Source organism: Acomys minous (assembly GCF_964271855.1).
Source record: "Acomys minous genome assembly, chromosome: 2".
NCBI classification, from domain to species: Eukaryota; Metazoa; Chordata; class Mammalia; order Rodentia; family Muridae; genus Acomys; species Acomys minous.
The window spans coordinates 118,119,703-118,140,957 of record NC_140484.1 but is presented as its reverse complement, the minus strand read 5'-3'; the positions used below and the strand labels follow the sequence as shown (position 1 = coordinate 118,140,957).

Below are 21,255 nucleotides of genomic sequence, written 5' to 3'. Positions count from 1 at the left end.
TCTGTGAAGGGGCGTGAAGCACAGGCCGGAATGAGCTGGTTTTGCTAGCTAACGCTGCAGCTGACTGGCACTTTTGAAAAAGCAGCTGTTCTCTAAGTAAGTGGTTTCTCCAAATGACATTAAACTCTGTGACTGAGGACTAAGTCAGTAGCTCAGGTGAAGTTCACAGGACACCCTTGGCACACGACACACACTGGTCAACGGGAACTGAGGGCCCAGAGATGAAGCCCCCCGCCCATGGGCTCTGCCCTGCCTGGCAGTGCTTAGCACCAATGGTGGCCTTGAGCTCACACCTCACTGCTTAATAACTCTCTATAATGTAATCAACTCTAACCGTGAAACAGAATCAACGAAAGAAACACTTTGAAAGTATGTTCTCTGATGCCTTTAAAATATATAGACCAGGTTTATTATTGAAAGTGAATCCACACAGATAATTTACCAAAATGAGATCTCCCCAGGTTAGACCCTTGACAATACTTCTCAACTCATTGAGAAGAAAATGCTCCACTGCTAGCTGCAGCTCCCTCTCTTTAGCTACTTGTTTTTGCTGAGTGTTCTCTGCTTTTCCGCATGCTCCACAATCTTTTCTTCCACACAGAGGCCCTTCCGCTTCCGCACCGCATTCATGTACTTCCGGGCCTGGTTCTCGGAATCTGCCTTCTCCCCGAAGTGCAGGTACTCCTCCTCGGTGGTCGGCACCCAGAAGGGGTCGCTGGGAATGACCTTGAGAGAGAAGGTGACAGCATAGGCTAGGTGAGGCAGATGTCAAATGCCACCAGTCTCTGGCTAATGAAACAAGTTTAGCAATGAGCATTTCCTCTTCCGAGTAACAGTAGTGTATGAATACACATCACGGGAGCGGTGAGAAACGGTGCCCGCTCAACAAGCTTGTAACATCTGCCGTTCTGGCTTCTCATGGCAACATCTCACAACACAAGCAAGAAAAAAAAGGTGTCTTCATCTTTAATCAGAAAGTTATCTGGCTAGGGTGTCTTCATTAATTCTGTCTTTGTCTCTAATAAATGATCAACTTATGTGAACACTGTCTTGTTCTTGTTTACTGGTTTTGTGACAGTTTATGTAGCCCATGTTGGATCAGAGATCACTAGTAGTTGAAGGTGACTTCTGACCCTCCTGCCTCTGCCTGCTAAGTGATGTGATTGCTAGAGTGTGTTACCATGTCTGGCTTATATGGTGTTGAGGACTGAGCGCAGTCTTTGTGTGTGCTAGGACCTCTGCTAAAGGCATTTGAGGTTGGCTCAGTTTTTCCCCGGATGCTCCCAGGCTGCTGTGTGTAGGCACTATCTTCCCTTGGGGACACCTTGAGGGTCTTGGTTGTTATGATCTCATGCTGTGTGCTGAGGTCTGACCTGGCCAGGGTCTCCACCATCGCCTTCACCACTCTCACACCTGTGTGGACAACTCAAGTTACCTGCATCAGTAGCAGGCCATAGAAACTCCAACTCAGGAGTTGGAGTAAGAGAAGCCCAGGCCACTACGGCTGTCCGGCTTGGAAGTACAGAAAGGTCCCTGCGCCAGAGCAGGGACTGCCATCGGACTGGAGGGAGGGGTCCTTCTTCCTTGCTGGCTCACACAGAACCTGACTGCCCAGAGCTCACTCAGATCAGTATTTCCAAACCAAGAGCTAGAGCTGTATACTGCCGCCTTTTAACTAACAGGAAGGCACCAAGAGAGTTGTTGCCTGGACATCACACAGGCATAGGTATGTGGAAACATATGCACATGGGCACACACACATACACCACATGCACTCATGCACAGACATGCATGCACACATATATGCACACATGCATGCACACACTCACACATACCCCTAGAGGGGAGAGCTTAGGGGCTCCATCTCATTTGGGTCCCGCAGGTGGGAATCACCTCGTCCAAAATAACATCCTGGGAGCGCCTGGTCCCTCCCACCCTGCTAAGCAGCCTCGCTGGGGTCACCTCAGGCTGAAGCAGTGGCTGAGGGGCTGGGCTGACATGTGTGTGCGGCAGCATTGGCTGAGAAAGCTTTGCCTCCCGTGTCTGTCATTAGCTCCTTTTCTTCCCCTTTTCGCAGAAGGGTAAAACTTAGAAAGAAATTATGAGATCGCTGACTTCAAAGGTTTCCTCGTGGAAAATGCCTGTAATTTTATTTCCTCTATTTTCTGAAGCACTTTCTCTCAAAAGCTCTTGATTGTAAATTATATGGTGTGCCAGAACGCAAATGGAAAAAAATCCTTGGAGTGAGAAGGCAGATCTCAACAAACATGTTATTTCTAAACCTAACTAGGGGAGGGGGTGCTGGATCAGTGACGTTTAATTATGATACAGTTTTAAAGACTTTCAAAGATTTGAAGCTTTTGGAAATAGGGCCATGGCATGTGGCAAGATAAGGACAGAAAGGAAGGCAGTACAACCAGGACAGAAGTGGACTGAATTTTTCTCTAAAATTATTTAAGAGACTTGTTTTTAATAACTGTCTGCAGCTGTTCCAGACACTGGAGTTTTTTTTACACATTACTAAATGTGTAAGTTCAATTCAAGCTAAACAAACAACCAAACAAACAAAAAACAAAAAACCAAAACCAAAACCAAACCAAAACAAAACAAAAACAAAAAGCTGAGACACAAAGAACATAAAGAATAGTAAAGCTCGCCATGGCTCCCGTATGAGGACCCATCTACTGCTAATCCTAGCTGTTTGCATACTGTGTCTATTTTCCTGCTTCTGTAGTGACAGCTGGGCACAGGGGCACATGGATTTTAGGGGTGCAGGGATACTTCTATAAAAGCTAGACATACCTCAAAGATATTCTATCTTAACTATTTAACTCTTTTGAAAGCAGCTACAGAAAATATCAGGTAAGCTGGTAAGGCTCCATTCTAATAACAGACACTGGGCAGCAGTCTGTGGACTCCTGATCTACTTAAGGACTACATTTCCCAGCTTCCTTAGGTGAGACCTTCTTAGATGTAGTCATATGATTGGTTCTAGGTGATGCGATAAAAAACAAAATCCAATGTATATTATACAGGGAGAAAGTTGCCCTCTTCCTCACCCTGACCCTATTGTTTGGGATGCAGCTGGGGAGGCGTGTAGAGCTGTGACTTGGCCATCATGGAAAGACGGGACGAGCCTGGGTGTCACATAGCCATGTGCCAACTCTGCATTGCATTCTCAGACTGGAAGGAGAAATACTCTCTGCCTGAGTGGCCCACTGTATTTTGTTAGAGCATAGTCTTATCCTTTTTCCTCCATAACATATTTGCCAATTAGGACATGAAGGACAACTTTCAGTGTGTGTGTGTGTGTGTGTGTGTGTGTGTGTGTGTGTGTGTGTGTGTGTGTGTGTAGTGCGTGTATGTGCATGGCTATAGTGTGTACATGGAAGCCAGAGGAAGATGCCTGGTGTCTTCACTAGGGAGGGCTGACCAATGAGCCAGGATTCGCCCATCTTCTCCCAGTGCTGCAAGAGCAGACACCTGTAGCCACACTTGCTTTTTCACGTGGGTGCTGGGAAAGACTTGATATAAATTTTTTTCTTTTTCTCTTTCTTCTTTCTTTCTTTATTTCCAGCCAGGCCTGGTGGTGCAAACATATAACCAATGTAATGGAGGAGTGAAGGCAGAAGGACCAGGGATTCAAGACCAGCTGTGGCTGCAGAGCACGTTCAAAGCCAATCTGAGACACTTACTTCGGGCCGCTCTCCTTGCGTGATGTATCGCTCATCCAATGCTGATGCCAGTATAACAGGCCTCAACTCTTATTTTAGGCCCTGTTTATAGAAAGTCCCAGGCATTATGTTCCCAATGCCCTCTGCTCAGATCAGAGACACTATAACCCAGTTTCCTGTGCCAGTGTTGACTGAGGCCACCCTTGTGAGTTGGATGACTGTTGCCTGTGATATCAGAAGCCTGAGTTCTGAGAGCTGTTTTCAGCAAGGGCTGTACTGATGAGGCCAGTGTTACACTTGTCAAGGTCACTATTCAAAAATGGAATGATCTCACTTTGTCACAAACAACATTTAGCTGTACTGCCCTGTCACCATATGCTGGGCCAGTAGGGAGCCCAGGACCACTGCAGACAGTTCCTGACCGTCAGCCACTGAGGCTTGAAATCCACTTCTATCTCTTAGTGTTTTGTGCGTTATGTAAAAAACCAAAACCCAAGCTGAAAAGCTAGAATTCTGGATAAATGGGAAATGACTACCTAGAAGCTGAGGCTCACTGTGACTGATTTCTACACTACGAGAAACAAAGATGAAGGCTACTTGGCAAAAAGGCAATGAAGGAAACCATCAAAATATCATTTAGTATTCAAAACCACCAGAGTCCAAGAGAAATTTCATTGAAAAGTCACTGATAAAACACTGTTTATGCTAACTAAGGAAATGTGGCTAAGTCAGAACACTGGTTGTGCCAAGTGTAAGGACAGTTGTTTTCTAGGGAGAAGCAGACCGCCCAGAACTTTGGACTGGAAACTGCATTCACACCTATCCAGGTGACGGGGGCTGCTGAATTAAAATCAGATGGGCCCTGTCCAAAGCCAGCTTCTCCAATGTCACCATTCTTTACTTTGCCGGTTGACTTGATTGTAAATCTCAGTTTAAAGAGAAAGGTCTTCCTCAATTATTTTCATTCTTCATTAAACAGTAAACTTAAGCTCTCTGCTCCACATAAATTATCTCAGAAGTGAAGTCTTGGCACTCTCCCCGAGTGCAGAAGCAACATCTAGGAGCAAGCCTAGCTGACAGCAACACTGCTACCTCCCGACCCCCACCCCAAAGCTACAAGCCATCATGGAAGACACAAAGGACAGCTACTTAGGGTTCCCACAAACAAACAAACAAAAAAAATGGCTTTTTTTTCTTTTTAAAGAAACAGCTTCTCCTTGGGTTTCATTTAAAAGACTTCTGTTTGTGACTTTAGTTTTTTCTTACGCAGTTTTCCTGGCCTACGCTCCCTCTGATCCAGCGTTCTCTATGCTAGTTAATCCTTTGAGGATCTCCTCAGGAAGGCTTTCCAGACCCTTCCACACACTCAGAACACAGCTGTCTTCTGCTCCCCTGGGATAAGGAGTGTGGTGAGCTGCACCCCTCCTCTGGGGAAGCCATGGAACGCCAACCCCCATAACGGCAGAACGCTATAAAGACAAACTGCAGATCTCCCTCGTACCCTCCACGGCTCTTCAAGTTTCACTTTCAAAAAAGCTGTCACTTTTCTGTAACTTAATATCCACCTGCAGCAGATAGAAGATGGACTGAATGTTCCGTGTCTTCAGTTTTACACTATAAACAGAACGCATGATTGTGCTATCAGCCAGCGTTTACTTATCCCTCGCTGGGGCCACCATGCCAGCGAAGGCCAGCTTCGCTCAGCCGGGGCCTGGTCCACACCTCACCTCCCAGTGGCTGAACACCAGCTGTGGGCTAGCCAGTCCGCTGGTCCTCTTCCTGATTTCATCCGCAAAGCCGAAGCTCTCCGCCACGGGCAGCACGGCCTTGATGATGAACATGTCGGTCCCCTCCTTCATCTCCTCCTGAAGCACTCGACCCTCTCGCTTGGACAACACGGCATAGACTCGGCCTGCAAAACCCAAAACTCTTAAGTATCAACTGACCCAAAGCCACAATGGCTTACACACCCAGGAGTGATTCACCAGTGACTCCGTATGCTCTCAATAATCCTGATTTACAAGATCATGAATATTTAACTGCTAATTAAGAGGACAAAATTAGAAAAATCATTTACATATAAAAGGTAACAAGGGTCCCTCAGTGACAGTCCCCACAATGCAGTGTGAGAACCAGGGCCTCTGAAATTACCAGCAGAGTCACCTTTGGGTATGAAACCCAACGGGAAGAGTGTGACCGGATTCTTGTAAGTATTAAGATGCACCAGTACTGGTAAGTACTCTTAATGTGAGGACCACAGGAATACAACAGACCATTCAAGCGCTGTAACCAAGTGACTGGCAAAGGCATTTTTTATACCTATCAAAAACCACATCTACGTAAACATTTGCTCATATTTTCCCTAAATGGATTCGAGTTAAGTGGTGTTGCGCATGGGCGTTTTATTCCCCCTGCTCAGGATCTTTACCGCATGCTAACAATCTCTAAGACGTCACAAAGGTCTTAACGACCTCTCGTGCATGACACTTAAAGATTGTCTTGAGGTGAGATTCAACCTGACACTCAGAAGGGACATCCTACACAGAGGATGTGGGTGCTCAGGGCACCCTTTCAACTAGTAAGCAGAACGACTTGACAGGAGCAGAGACGAATTAAAAATCACACACAAGCCTGAAGAACTCACTGTCGCTAGCAGTAGCACACTGTATGTAGCTCCTTATAGCCTCACCTTTCACCTGCCGCTTAAAAAGGTGTTGTAATTGCAGAAGTGATCTGCGCATGTGTAAATGCACAGAGGCAGTTGGGCAGAGTTAAAGTCTCCCCAGACAGAACACTGAGTTCTGACCTTCTCTCCTCAGTACAAGGGGATGTGTCTGGTGCAGTGGCCTCTGTTCGCCCATCTTTGTTTCCCTTTCCAGGAACTGAGGGCTCTCAGAGCAGAGCTGCCTCACACCTTCCTTAGCAGATTCCCTCTGCTGGCAGTGACTGGGAAGGAGCAATGGAGACAAAGGCAGGAAAAAAAAAAGTGTCACTGCGCCTTGGGGCGCCTTGGGGATTAAAACAAACCCATCAGGCAGAAGGCACTCCCTGTCCACTTGGCTGCCTCCACTCCTTCCCTGCCTGACACTTCCAAAGCAGACGACTTCTAACTTCCTCCTCAAATGCTCTTTGACACCCAGGTTCTTTGGGCAGCTCTAGGCTCCACTAAAGTGCTTCTCGGCGTTGCATGCGAACGTTCATGCCCCTAACTAGTGTGCTTCTCAACTGGGCTCTCACGGCATGTGTTGCACTGGAGAACTCTCTGGTGAGCGTGCATCCCTACACACCTGGCCTGGCACCATCATTCCATTTCTTTCTGTGATTCCTGAAGTTATAAACTTCCTGTGAGTATTCTATGAAGCTCCCTTCTTTGAACAAACTCTGTCACAGCGCCAATTGGAATAGCGTCTGTGCGGTAAGCGAGTCTGAAGGGAGATTCCTAAGACTCCCCACACCAGGCCTCTCACCTGCCCCCCACCCCAACTGTACAATGCCCATTTCACATTGCAGTGCAGGAGCTGACTTCCTTCTCTAAGCATGGCCTCTACCCTGCACTGGGAATGTCAGCTATGAAACCATGAGGCAGCGAGTTAGATGGAATTTGAGGGTCGGCAAACGTCACCAGCTAAGTTAGGTAAACTCGAAATGTATTTCCTAACCCTGGCTTGCTCCTAGGCAGGCCCATCTATCTTTGACAGCTAGACAAGTCTTGAGTATAAAATCTGAAGATCCTCTGACGTTCTCACCTACAGGTCCTGGATTTGTCACATGGGACACATGTGATCCCTCTTCTAGAAGCCAGCCTTTCAGCCACCTAAAGACAGCCTACTAGCTTTGTGACAGGCTCTGAGCTTCCTGTTGCACTCAGCCACCTCCCTAAATGAGCAGATATGGCTTATTTCCCTGTCTTTCACAATGCAGTATTTTAAGAGCCATCTCTACATGCTGAAAAAAAAAAAAACCAGAGCTATTACTTTTATTTAATACTTTCCATTTTATTACATAGCACCCCCTTCTCTCTCACACACACACACCCCTTACCAAAATGCCCAGTGCAGATGGACAAGTCATCTTTATCTTTTTAAAGAAAAATATTTTTATTCATTATTACTGTGTGTGTATGTGTGTGTGTGTGTGTGTGTGTGTGTGTGTGTGTGTGTGTGTGTCTGTCTGTCTGTCTGCTGGTGTGCATGGTGGTCAGGGAACAACTTTCAGGACTAAGTCCTCACCTTCTGCTTTGTTCAAGACAGGGTCTCTTTATTGTTTTTCTGCTATATACACCGATGTAGCTGGCTCATGAGCTTTTGGGGGGGGGGGTCCTACTGTCTCCACCTCCACTCCCTCGTGGGAGTGCTGGGATCTCAGATGCTTACAATGCACATCTGGAATTTGGGTCCTTGGGCTTGTGGGGCAAGCACTTACATCCACTGAGCCATCTTCCTAGCCCCACGTTCTTAGAAGAAAAATTAAGGTAGTCTATGACAGTGACCAGTAAGCAGTAGAAAGAACAGGGTAAGTGAGTTGTGACGAAGGCTAATTAGGATAAAGTGGTGACTGCTCCCCTCCAGGGGCCATACCAACAGCTGGATCAATACTTGTAATTGAAACTGAATGTAATTAATCATGTACTTTTGAGCCACTCAATTTTAATTCCACTAGAGCTACATCCTAAAACGGAGGCACAGTGATGGATTGCTAAAGAAAACACTGTAATAAAACTCCCCATAGTCACTGGCACCCCGTGACAGCTGGGCCCAACGCTTAGAAGCCTTTAGCTACCTTCTAACCCTGCTACCACTGTCACCAGGATATCAACAGGGGTTTCTGACCCAGGCTGCTCACTGTAAATACTTTGCTGTTCCTTCACTGGGACAGGGGCAGCAGGTCAGTCAGTTCTTCCTCTGTTCACGTGCTTTCAGATCCTGAGTTCTGTAGAAGGCACCACCAACTACCACCACCACCACCACCACCACAACAACTCAACAGGAAGGGGTCTGGCCATGACTACACTATCCGTGCTTCAGCCTGTCCCTGGCTTGATGGTCACCAGGTTCAGCTCCTGAGCCCCTGTCCTGAGAGCACAAACTGTGTTCTTCCCCAGTCCTAAAGAACCACTCACAGCTCAGTGTGTGTCAAGGGACTTCCATGCAGAGCCACAGCTCCCTCAGCCTAGAATATGTCACGTTAGGCCAACCCTATAAATATTATTTCAGATTCAAGGACACTCTTGAACACTCTTGATACTGAAAGCTAAACATTCTGTCCATGTCAGCGCCATGGAGCTCTGTCTTTACAGCATTACAGATTCACAGACATCTTCTAATGTAACAGCCAATATTATTCTACAATCTTTAAAGACGGGAGGCAAAGAAAGGCTTGTTGTCTTTCTGAATAGAGAAAAGAAAGCTATTCACAGCATATTGTCTTCTATAATAAACAAAGATGAAGTAGTAAATTTCCAAATTGGGAATGATAGGTCAATAAATTATAGCATGTCAAGTTCACAGGAAGTATGCAGAGGTTAAAATGAAAATTATGAATAAGTGGCCAAATAGGAGCATGCTTTAAAAAGAACATGCAAGAGTAAAAATATTAAATGACTATACCATAAGGTCACAACTATGCACAGCATCCTAAGGACAGTGATGCCAATAATAATTGAATAAATAAATAAAATAGAGACTAGAAGGCTGATTTCCAAAGAAGAGTTTTTTCTTTCATCCATGACTTATTGTTGGTAACACGTGGACAACTTTCAAACACTCACAGACATGCACACAGACACATAGATACTGTGGGTATTTCTTGAGTCTTACAAACAAGGCCACGTGGAAGTTTTTTCCTGTCACAGAGTTACCAGAATGTGAAATCAACCCAACACAGCTGAGAGGGCGGATGTGATGAAGCTGAGCAGAAGCAAGCTGCGGACACACTGGCCTTGTGGGCTGCTTGCTACTACACACTAGTTCAGCCGCAGAGGAAGAGGAGGCTGCATAGCAGGCTGACCTAGCCCTGGAAGCTCTTCAGAGACTCTCCATGCACAGCTTCAGGTTCGTATTGTCACTGCCAACTACCTACAGATGCAGGAGCCAAAGATCAAACCCAGAGGTGACATGGAACTGGCAGAGTAACATTCTCTGAGAGCTACCTAAGGACCCTGGTTAAAAGGGACAGTTAACGCGGGGTCAGTTGTGGGGCCTAAGTGGCAGTGTCTGTGCTCAGACAGGGAGCACTGAACAGATCCTATCTGGACCGAACATCAGCTCATCTGTGCTCTTCTCCATGTTGTGCCATAGACGCTGGCTGGCTGGGCCTGCAAAGATTCCGTCCAGCCAGGCCCACTTCAACATCCTATCACTTTGTAAAGACTTCTACTCTGTCTTGAATTCCGCTAATCCTAATTTCTCATAACATGCCACTGGAAAACCAGTACACTACCCAACTGGATTTTACTTTTATTCACTTAATATTATTCAACTTTGTCTTTGCTCGACTTAAAGATTAACTAACACATGCTGCCCAACAAGACCTTGTTGAAAATTATGAGATGCTGGTCATACATACAAAGCATTTCAATGCAGAAAAAAAAAAAGGCTTTAAAAGCACAGCTACTCAGGTGCTTCCAGTTTGTCCCAGGGCATATGCTCTTACAACACTGATGCTGACTCCTACATGTCAAATTAAGCCAATGATCACAGCTGTGATTAAACCGCTAGCACTGTCTGGCAAAGAGTTTCGGTGTAACGGAGGATAAGGCCACAGTAACAGGTTTGAAGAAAGACAAAGACAGTCACAGGACAAAGTAAACAGCACTTATGATGGTCAAACAAGCCCATTAATGGGAATTTTCATGGGTAAACAATAATAATGATACAGCCAGATACTTTTAGAAAAGTGTTTTTAAAAATAAAAAGATATTTTCTTGGGACCTTTTCCAAGATAAAAACTTTGGAAATGAGTATTTTCCTGCAAAGCTTCCCATTGATTATATGTAATTCTATCCATGTTGAGAAGGTTTTAATGATCTGTGTAGGAAGAATTACGATGTAAAAGGGGAAGTCTGTGTTCATCTTGACAGACCTCCAGATAGCTAGGCAAGAATTAAAAGGGCTTTAGAAACAAGAGTAATTTTCTCCATTTCTATTTCTAGTTGAAGTTGTGGAGTTTAGAAGAAAAAAAGAAAAAAAATCAACAGCTGACTGTTGATGTGCCCTGAATTCTTGGCTTTGGGGCACTCATACTAACAGTCCCTCAAACACCAGGAGAAAACAGGCTGCAGAGAAGGTGCTCCAGGAATGAGACTTCAAGGCAATTCAGGAGAGGAAGGGTAAAAGAAATCCACCAAGATTCACAGTGGTGCGGATGAGGCAGCTGGCTTTGGAGACCCATGTCTATTTTAACCAAACCGTATACATGGCTGCACACGGAAGACCTGGCACAATGGGGCTTATCTGCCACTCGGACAAAGGAAAGCCACACTTCCCAGAAAGAAGGGTGCAAACAAATGGGCCCAGATGGGCATCTGGCTCTGGGAAGTCACACAGCTGTGTATGGTAGCCAGGTAAGGTATGCCAACGTGGAGATAAAAGAACAGGGCGACAGGTGGGACCTTCAAGTATTATCTCGGGGAAGATGGTGTGGTTTCGGATGACCAGTTTGCTAGGACTTTCCATCTGGTAAGAGGACAGCTGCCGCTGGCTTCTGTTATGCTGAAAACGTCTTTTCAGGAAACAATGGGTAAAAGCCAGAAAGCAGCCCCACTGTACAGGGCTTGTGTAGGGGACATGACAAGCGCCTCCTGGAATGCTAACGGTAGCACTGATGGCCTAGGGAGGAAAGATGCTTCTCTTCTCATGAGCAGAGGTACAGGGGAGGACCTCCAGGGACTGTAGGCTTTAGAAAGACCGTCTCAAACATATAAAGAGGAAAGGAAAAACAAGCATAAAAACCAACAAGTCATAGGAAAGTAAAAGAAAAAAGAAAATCAATTGCGAATGATCCTTCCGAAAGAAAGAAGTGAGACCCCTTGCCTGGCTTCTGTGTAGGTGGACATGCAGTGTCTGCAGCGGGCCCAGCAGGCTTCCATAAGCTGCACCTACCAAAGTGAAAGCGCAAGACAGTATGGAGGAGCCTTCTCACTGCTCCCAAACAGGGCATGTGTCCACAACCTGGGCGGAGCTGACACTGATGCTCATGGGGACAGCAAGAAGGCAGCCATTCTCCACACCTGCATGCCCCACGTTCAGGGAGAAAGGAGAGCAAACACAACTGGCAAGCTGGTAACCAGGGCAGTGCTGACACGAAGGACTACAACCTCATCAAAACACTTGGATCACTCGTGCGCGGGCGCACACACACACACACACACACACACACACATGAATCCATGTGTTGAGTTAAATTTTTGAGGGGTCATTTTTCTCTTTTGTATAGTTGCATTGCTTATGTAATATGTAACAAGAAAATTAAATATATAGACTCATATTAATGATACATAAATACAAGAGATGAGACTACATAATTTTTGCAGTCTAGGCAATCACCACAGCACGGATCCTGATTTGAGGGAAACCGATTGGAAAGATTTGTCTATAAAAACAAAAATGGGGCCAATAAGACTGAACCCCTAAGCTAGGCACTGTGCGCATGTCTGTAATCCCAGCACTCAGGAGGCAGAGGCAGGATCTCTGAGAGTTCAAGGCCAGCCTGGTCGACAAAGTGAGTCTAGGACAGCCAAGGCTGCACAGAGAAACCCAGTCTCAAAAAACCAAAAAAAAAAAAAAAAAAGACTCAATCCCTAAACTTCATGAGAAGAGTGCTTCCCCACAGGAGAAGCAGCAGTATGTGGTGTCTTGGCTGGCCTCTCGGTGGTGGGTTCAGACATGGTTGCTTTTTTTAGGAAAGATGTTGACCAAGTAAAATGTGTCCAAAGGCCTTCTGGGATGGTGAAAGGGCACAACCCACAGAAACAGCTGAAGGATCAGGGTAGCTTCCTCCCAGAAAAGTGGGAACCTAACACTCACTCACAAATACAGAATCACTGCTATAGAGACTCGGCGGGCGGTAGGTACACACACACATACATACATACACACACACACACACACACACACACACACACACACACACACACACACACGGCTGAAATGAGTAGGAGACTGACCATGCTCAATAAAGGAGGCACCAGCTAATCATGGAATTGGCCAAGCTGAGCATGGGCAGACGTTTACAAATGATGAGGCATGCAGATTGCCTAAGTAAAAGCGAACGCAGATGAGCTCTGAGGATGTGAGGAATTGAGGCCATCTGGTTTCAGCTCCATACCTGTCTCTTTAAGAAGGCTCTCCAGGGAGCCGGAGACTAACGTGACAGGCTGTATGAGGTGCTGGTGGGTATGCTACATTCAGAAAGAGTGGATGGAGGCCACTGTGTGCAGCCCACACTTAGGCACCTCCACCAAGGGCACACTGACACTCAGAAGCCTCGTGACTACATCTCCCTAGCTTGCTCAGCCACGCTGTTTTGAAAAGCTGCTATAGATATGCAGTTTGTCTCAAAGAACTTTATTATGATTCAAGCCTAAATTTCTTTTGAGAAAAAAAAAAATCTCAGATTCTTTTGGGAACTATTCAGTAAAGCAAACTTACTTAGAATGTAATTAACTGTATTGACTCAAGGAGGCCAACAGGCAGAAGACAGGCAATAAATTCCCTGGATGACTTTCACCCTTTGTACTCTCATCACCACTAACAGTTCCAAGATTCCTCCAGAAATAGATATCTATTATGTCCAGGACACTTCGAGGAATGGTGTTGGTGTTCTCACTTAAATTTCCACAACCACAAAGATTTCTTTTCCTTGCCATCCCCTTTTAAATGGAAGAAAATGAGCCCCAGTGAAACAGTACTAAACACACACCCAAACAGCCACCTTGAACGCAGCTTCCAGATGTCCCGAGGCCCCCAACACCACTTCTTCTAAGGAGGGAAACCAGAGGGTGAGCTGACAGCCCGGCTGGCAGTTAAAAGGTCTGAGAAAGCCCGAGTGATTCCTCGTCAGGACTGAGAATTTACAGCACCCACTTTGTGCCGTGGGTGTAAGGATGGTGGCTGGTTCTCACCACTGTTAGGACGGCTCGGTTACCAGGCTGAAATGCTTCCTCACCTGGGACAAAAGTGCTGCCAAATTGGTGTTCTATCCTTACTGGCCAGACCTTTCACCATAAAACTTGCTAGGAAAGAAAAGTAGGAAAAATATTTCATTCATAACAGCTTTATACAAGTCTAGGAATTAACCAAGGAAGCAAAGGACTTCTGTAAGGACAATTTTAAGATGCTGATAGAAGAAACGGAAGCAGCAGAGCCTGGATGGTGGGACGCCCTTCCATGTTCCTAGCGAAATAACACTGCAAAGACAGGTACTCAACCAAAGTAGCCTACAGAGTCAACGCAAAGCCCTCCAGGATTCCAGTGATGCTCTTCAGGAACCGGACAAAACTATCCTGAAATGTGCTTGGAAATATAAAAGACCACAGACAGCAACTAATCTGTGAGCACAGCTCGGGCCATCACAAAAGAATAAAATTAGATCTATATCTCCCACCCTGCATACACGCAAATAAATCAACTCAAACTTAGTCAAAGATCTTAGCTTAAAGTATAAAAAATGATACATTTGCTGCAAAAGAAAAAGACCTTTAGTTGTCAAATATTTTCCCTCTCAGGATTTTAAAATAAGGTGCCTGGCTTTTAAAAACTCTCAACTCTTTAGTAAACTAGATGACAGAGCGTCAACAAAGCATTAAATGTGTTTAAGATACAGGAGGCTTTGTTACTCAGGGCGTCTCTCTGTCCTCATCCTTCCCTCCTTACCGAGGACATCGCTGGTGGCCATGATGTCACACGTGTACATAGCTGCCATCAGGCGTTGAGGTTTCACCTGCAGAGCATAGCGGCACGCTTCTTTCATGGTTGCAATCAGCTGCCCCGAGAAGGGCCCATAGCAGTCAGTGACGGGAGAGTCTCCTTTCTGGGAAGTTGCTTCAGAGGGCTCTGAGCAGCCATCTTGTTGCTCTTGGTGATCATCTCCGAAGTGACAGGCTGTACCTTCCCCCTGTCCCTCTCCTGCCAAATCACACTGACCTTGATTCTGTTTATCACTTGCTCCTTGTTCTGCACACTTATTTAGCTCCCACTTTTCGAGAACAAAACAGACACCCATGAGGGGCTCCTCACACATGGGGCCAGAGAGGGTGGCCAGTTGGAAGCCACTTACGATGCTATTGCCAAAATCTCGGAATCTACTGGCTTCCTTTGATTCTCTGACAGCTGGGCCGGACCACACCGAGTTCTGAAAATCTTCGCTTCTACTGACGAGGATGTTGGGTCCACACTTTCTTGGGCCAAATGACCAGATCTGGTCAACGGTGTTCCTCCATTTTCTCCCTACTAGGTGTTGCTCTAGTTTTCCTTTGAATTCCTTAATCTTCTCCTGGGTCTTCTGATGAATCTCCTGGGCACTTCTGCCCTCATTCAAGGAGGACGCCAAAAGTTCCATGGAACGAATCAAGTCACTGTTTTCTTCCAGAATCCGAGTCACTTCTTCTGGAAGCGGTATGGCACGGACGCTGAGTGTGGCCAGTTTATTGGGCGTAGGTATGGTGATCAGCCCATCCGAGTCCACTTGGACTCCCTCTGGGATTTTGCTTTGCTCTTCTTTTGTTTGGTGTATGACAGCAACTTTTTGCTGCCTGCCTATTTCTTCATTGACCATGTCAACTTTGGGAGGTTTTGTGATTGTTTCTCTGAATGGAATAATGGGCTCAGATACACTGATGTGAATCTTTGCAAACCTACGAGAGCAAGAGAAATATCAGATGGTTAGAATCACAGCACGCATCACAGATGGAGACAGTGGAACTCCACACAAACACAAAACTCATTTTCTACAAGAGGCCTGTAATTTGCACTCTATCTCAATTCACACGCTGCCCTCATTTCAGACTGAGAGACACAGCCTCTGATGGGAATGCTCCTCCGGGGAGCTCTCTGCTTATGCTGGGACGCCGCTGCTTTGTTCATTCTCGCAACAAATAAACCATCTATTTAGGTAAGATGGTTTTGAGTGGAAAATAAATATTGTAATAGGATCTGACATATGACTCCTTTAAGGTCAAACCTGCCAGACCTGGGTCTGGAGAAGCAGAGCATGGTGACTACAGCGCTGAAGAGACAGTCAGAGCTGCAGGATACACCATACCTTCTGCACTGACAAGGAGGCTCGCGTGAAGCCAGAACAACCCAGGGCTGTCTAGAGTAGCATGTCACCATGAACCTTCTGCAGTGACAGGAAGCTCTTTATCTTCTCTGTGATAACTGAGCACCAGAAACATGCTAGTACGACAAAAGAAAAAGCTTTTTAATTTTATCTAAATGTAAATAATGACTGAACATTGGAAATGCGACTACTGCTGCTGAGGAACTGAATTTTCAATTTCACCCATAGAATTTAAGCAGCTTCCTATGGTCCCACAGAATCACGTAGGGAGCGTCTGCAGTACTGAGAGCACAGGGCTTGAGCCCTAATCTGGCACAGAGCTCAGAGAGTTCCCTTTCCACACAGCATTGGGTTAGTTTCTTTCTTTTCAGCTGTAAGGTCACCCAGGACAGAGACTGGAACTGGCATGGGCTGACTCTGCTACTGCTGCTGAAGAGACTGGGCAATCTTCCTTTTTGTCTTATTTTCTGTTTATGCCACTGTCAACTCACACTAAAGCTCTCAAGAACTCTACATCTGTGTGTGTGTGCGTGTGTGCGTGCGTGCGTGTGCGCGCATGCGTACACACTCATACATGCACCAATATATTATATTGACTTTTGGAATCTCAGAATTATGTCTTCCCTGGGAAATTTATTCCACAAGGGAACTGAATGTTGACAACTCATCCTAGGTTTCTTTCTGTTTTTAATATTTCGCAGATCTGGCCCAAGTACTTTATTTTATGCCTTTTCATAAATTTGAAAGCTCAATAAGTGGACTTTAAACACAAAATGATATCCAAATACATTTTAGCATATAGAGACTGAAACAGACTATAATGTGTAGAAGAAAAAAAAAAGCATGATAAAGTGGAAGCCATAAGAGCTCTTCCACTAAGACTACAGCTCTACGAGTAAGGTGTCCCTCTTCCACGGATTACCTTATTTCAAGTCAAAGTGTCCAGGACACACAAGATGGACGACTCCCTGGCACTGTACCAGCTACAAATTACTCTGATGCTCAAACTTGAGTGTATATACAGATGCTCAATCGCACCAAACCATTCCGATGGAAAAGAGATAAAGTAACAACGAAAGCATTACGAATAGACACGTATGTGTATTTTGCTTTGTGATGGTCACTTACTACACTGAGCCACTATGCCAAGTCCTTTACAAATGTGTTATTTCCTTAACAAACACTAATACGATCCCCACCGTGTAGAGGAGAAAACCAGGGAAGTATATATGTGGTCTAAGGAGTTAGGATACAGATCTTGGTCTGATTTTAGCATTCACAGTCTGCACCATTTACACTACAGAGGAAAGTTGAGTTTAACAGCATGCTAAGAAAAAAAAACTCACAATGCCACATGATTTTGATCATAGATCATGTAAAATTAATTTGTATGAGGTCTGTCAATATAATTTAAGTTATAATATAAAACAATATATGCTAAAGACGTCAAGGTAATCTATATAATCATTATTTAAAATGCCTAACTGGCATTGAATATTTATTCTTTGTTTTTTTTTTAAAAGGTGTTTAGATTATCTTAGGAATAATAAAAACGGCCCCTGACTAAGCCCAAATAGCTAACCCAGTCTTCCCTTAAGCACATGGTTCTTCCCACTTCCCGCGAGGGTCTAGTTTGCTACTGCATCAACTCGAGTGAGCCGCTCTTGCTGTCAGCAGCTCAGGTGGACAGTGGGGCACATGGGTCTAAGCGGTCCACCCCATCACAGTGGGCACCTACCTGGCCAGGCACGGACCTGGTTCCTTTTCATGCATGTTTAGGAGCTATTGAAATAGTACTACTGAAAGGCCAAACCATTCTTTGTTTCATGTTATTAAAAATAAGAAGCCAAACTCATGTTAGAGCTCCTTGACTACTTATGAAAAGCACTTACTAGAATTGACAATTTCATGTGGCTAATTAGCCTGCACTTTGGCAAACAGACAGACAGACAGACAGACAGACAGCAAAACCCCCACAGTATCATGATAGAATTCCTTGCTTTGAGAATTCTTGTCAGCTTTCTAAAATGACTTATTTTCCCTTAGGTTTAATAAACATGTTATGCAAGGAGGCAGATTAGGTGAATGCCTTGTAGCAGAGAAAACTTCGGATGGTCTAAGATTTAAATTTGTTGGAGGGTGGGTGAGTAGAAGAAGAATGAACTTGCCAAATGGAAAAACAAATAAAACAAAACTGTGACTCCCAGCCTTATTTCAGACAAGTCTCTAAGGCTGTGCTGGACATGAGTCTAAATGTGTGCGTGTTTCATTACACTGTTTTAGTATTTCTTTCTAATTTGCCAGTTTATAAAAACGGTTTATTTGTTTATGTGTATGTGTGTGTGTACTTACATGAGTTTATGTGCATTGTGTGTGTGCAGGTGACCACAGAGACCAGAGGGCATAGGTGAGCTGCCTAATGGTGGGTGCTAGGACTGGCCTGGGTGCTCTTAACTGCTGAGCCATCACTCCAGTATACAGCTGAATTCTTTAAATGGAAAACTCACAGGAATGGTGAAACAGTTTTAAAATTATTAGAGAATATATGCTTACACGGACTTCAAGGAAGCCAACTGCGAAGCTATGAAAACTGAGAAAATGCATTAATAACATTATATATTGTTAATTTTTATTATAAAGTAACAGGAAAAAAAAAAGCTATGTACTACTTTGGATTTCTGAAGTCCCGAGAAGTCTGCTGTAGAAACTGCTCTTGTGATTAAAGTCATCCCACGATGTGGAGGGAAGTGTGCAGCTGCCAACCCTACAAGGCACCAGGAGCAGAGGCTTTGCAAATCAAGGCAGTGCAAAGCCTGCTGCTGCTTACAAATATATAGATGCTAGAGGGCAGATGACAGATAAGTGAAGTAGCTTCTACTACAGCTGTGACAGTGCTTCATTCCTGTTCCACCTGTACCTGAGGTCTGGACGCTTTACCTCTTCTGTATGCAAACCATGGATGGGCAGAGAAGCTGAAGTAAGAGGCATGCCCCAACACAACTAAAGAGAATCCTGTGGGCCATAAACGTTTTGAACTGTGAAATGTAGTAGTCACAAAGACCAGTACACAAAGACCAGTACACAAACAATCTACTGATCTGTAATCATTAGTGCAATGTGAGTACCATGCACACCACTGCCCAGGCTCAAGTCAATTTCTCTAGCCATAGAAAGACACTCTCCCATCCCTTCCAAACCCCTCACAGGCAACTTGATCCCCCCCTTTCTGCTTTTATCATTTAAATGCAAACACCTACACTCTGAAGTTTAACTATGTGAATACAAGTATATGTCTGTGTATGTGTGCGCGTGTGTGTGTACCAAAGATCAACTTTCCACGTTAACTAGTGACAGCGTATTTATGGTGTTGCAGTCCTATAGTTGCAGATACTTAGGAGGCTGAGGCAGGAAGATCACTGGCATCTGAGAGTTTCAGGCCATCCCAGGCCATGCAGTAAAAACCAATCCTCTAACAAAAATATCATCAAAAGCACTCGTCCTTGACAAACATTTGTCCAGCTTTGTTATACACGCAAAGATTTAGAAAAGGAGGATTTGCCAAGCTGGGAGAGTACCTGTTTTCGCAGGAGACAACATAAACCAAATTCCAATAGTGTACCAGCGCCTCCACCTGTTGTGTGGCAAGCGTGTCACTCTGCATCTCTTCCATCACTTGCGAATGTCTTTAAAAACTTTCATCACTAGTAGGTGTCTCATGCTGTGTGCCTGAGGTACATGTGTGTGTAGAGGTATGTGTGCTGCAGATGCCATCTTCCTGTTTTTGAGGCAGGGTCTCTCACTTGCCTGGCATTCACCAAGTAGATTAGGCTATCTGCCCACGAGGGATCGGCCTGTTGCCACTGTAAGACCCCCTCCCCTGTGCACCCGACATAGCAAGCATAGCAGCAGTAACGCTATCTTGCAAGGCAAGACTAGAATAATAGGTTCCCGGGGTAAGATAAGGCCTGGAGCTCAGAGGAGAAAGATAAAAGCGTGCTTGTCCTTGTCAAACAAGATATTTATGGTCGGCCATCTGGCCCAGGGAGTGGGCAAACTCCCCTGTTCCCATCCGATGGCCGGGCCATAACCTCGCTCCACGTCAAACAAGATATTTATGGATGGCCACCTGGCCCAGAGAACAGATAAACTCCCCTGTTCCCAAAGCCCACCTAATGACCGGACTATAACCTCGCCTCATTTAAATTTACCAATCAGAGCCCTGTAACTATGCTTTTTCGCTTCTGTAACCGAGCTTCCCGCCAAACTCCCTATAAAGGACCCCCTAAAGACTCGCTCGGCGCGCCAGCCTCTCGGGAGACTGAAACGCCCGGGTACCCGTCCCCTTAATAATAAAGCCTCTTGCTTGTTGCAGCCGAAGCCTTGGTCTCGTTGGTTCTTGGTGGGGGTCTCCGCGTTAAGACCGCCGTGTCGGGGGTCTTACATTTGGAGGTCCCACCGAGATCGGGACCCCCGCCCAGGGACCACCGACCCAAACTCGGGAGGTAAGCCTTCGTGCCGGCCGGCTTAGTCGTTATTGTCCTTTCGTCTCTTTGTTAATTGTTACGTTACGTGTCTCGGTGTCTGCGCAGACTCTCTGAATCTGGCAAGGACCGGGAGGAGTTGACGAGCTCGGACTCCCTCCTTGCGCCACCGGGAGACGTCCCGGCGGGATTCCGTAGGGACTCTCCGTCCCACCAGAACCCTGCCTCCTCCAGGGTTATTCGGGGCTCCGGCCCATCTGAGAGGCTATTCGCCTCATCTGGGAGCGGCGCCCGGGCTGCCGTCTCCAACCTCCGTTTTATTTTCGCTTTGGCGCAAGCGTCCCGCGCAGGCTGTGTCTGGTCTTCTGTGTGTAGTGTTTCTCTGTTGTGTTTCGTTCTATATTTTTGGTACCATGGGTCAGACTCTTGTCACCCCGCTAACCCTTACTTTGCAGCATTTCAAAGAGGTCCGTGCCATTGCGCACAATCTGTCAGTAGAAGTTCGCAAGGGCAAATGGGAAACTCTTTGCTCCGTTGAATGGCCTACGCTTTATACCGGGTGGCCACGAGATGGCACTTTTAACCTTTCTCTCATTCTACAGATCAAGTCCAAAATTGTAGACCCTGGACCACACGGTCATCCGGACCAGGTCCCCTACATAATGACTTGGGAATCTCTCGTTCGTGACCCCCCTCCATGGGTCAGACCTTTCCTCATTCCGCCCCCTCCTACCCCCACCTCCCTTATCACGCCCACCTTAGAGCAGCCGCCGGCCCGGATTCCAGCGGCTTCCCCTGAGGCCGGTCCCCATTCCGCTTTGACG

The 21,255-nt window shown here is 45.8% G+C and overlaps 1 protein-coding gene across 1 annotated transcript in view; it reads right to left on the bottom strand.

Annotated features, from left to right (window-relative positions):
• Positions 1-382: 382 nt before the first annotated feature.
• EFL1 (elongation factor like GTPase 1) overlaps positions 383-21,255 on the bottom strand; it is a 137,064-nt gene continuing 116,191 nt past the window's right edge. The window contains exons 18-20 of the mRNA XM_084756375.1: positions 14,546-15,525; positions 5,402-5,586; positions 383-726 (exon numbers count right to left, since the gene is read on the bottom strand). Coding sequence (XP_084612501.1) covers positions 538-726; positions 5,402-5,586; positions 14,546-15,525 — 1,354 coding nt within the window. The 3' untranslated portion in view covers positions 383-537. The remainder of the gene's footprint in view (positions 727-5,401; positions 5,587-14,545; positions 15,526-21,255) is intronic.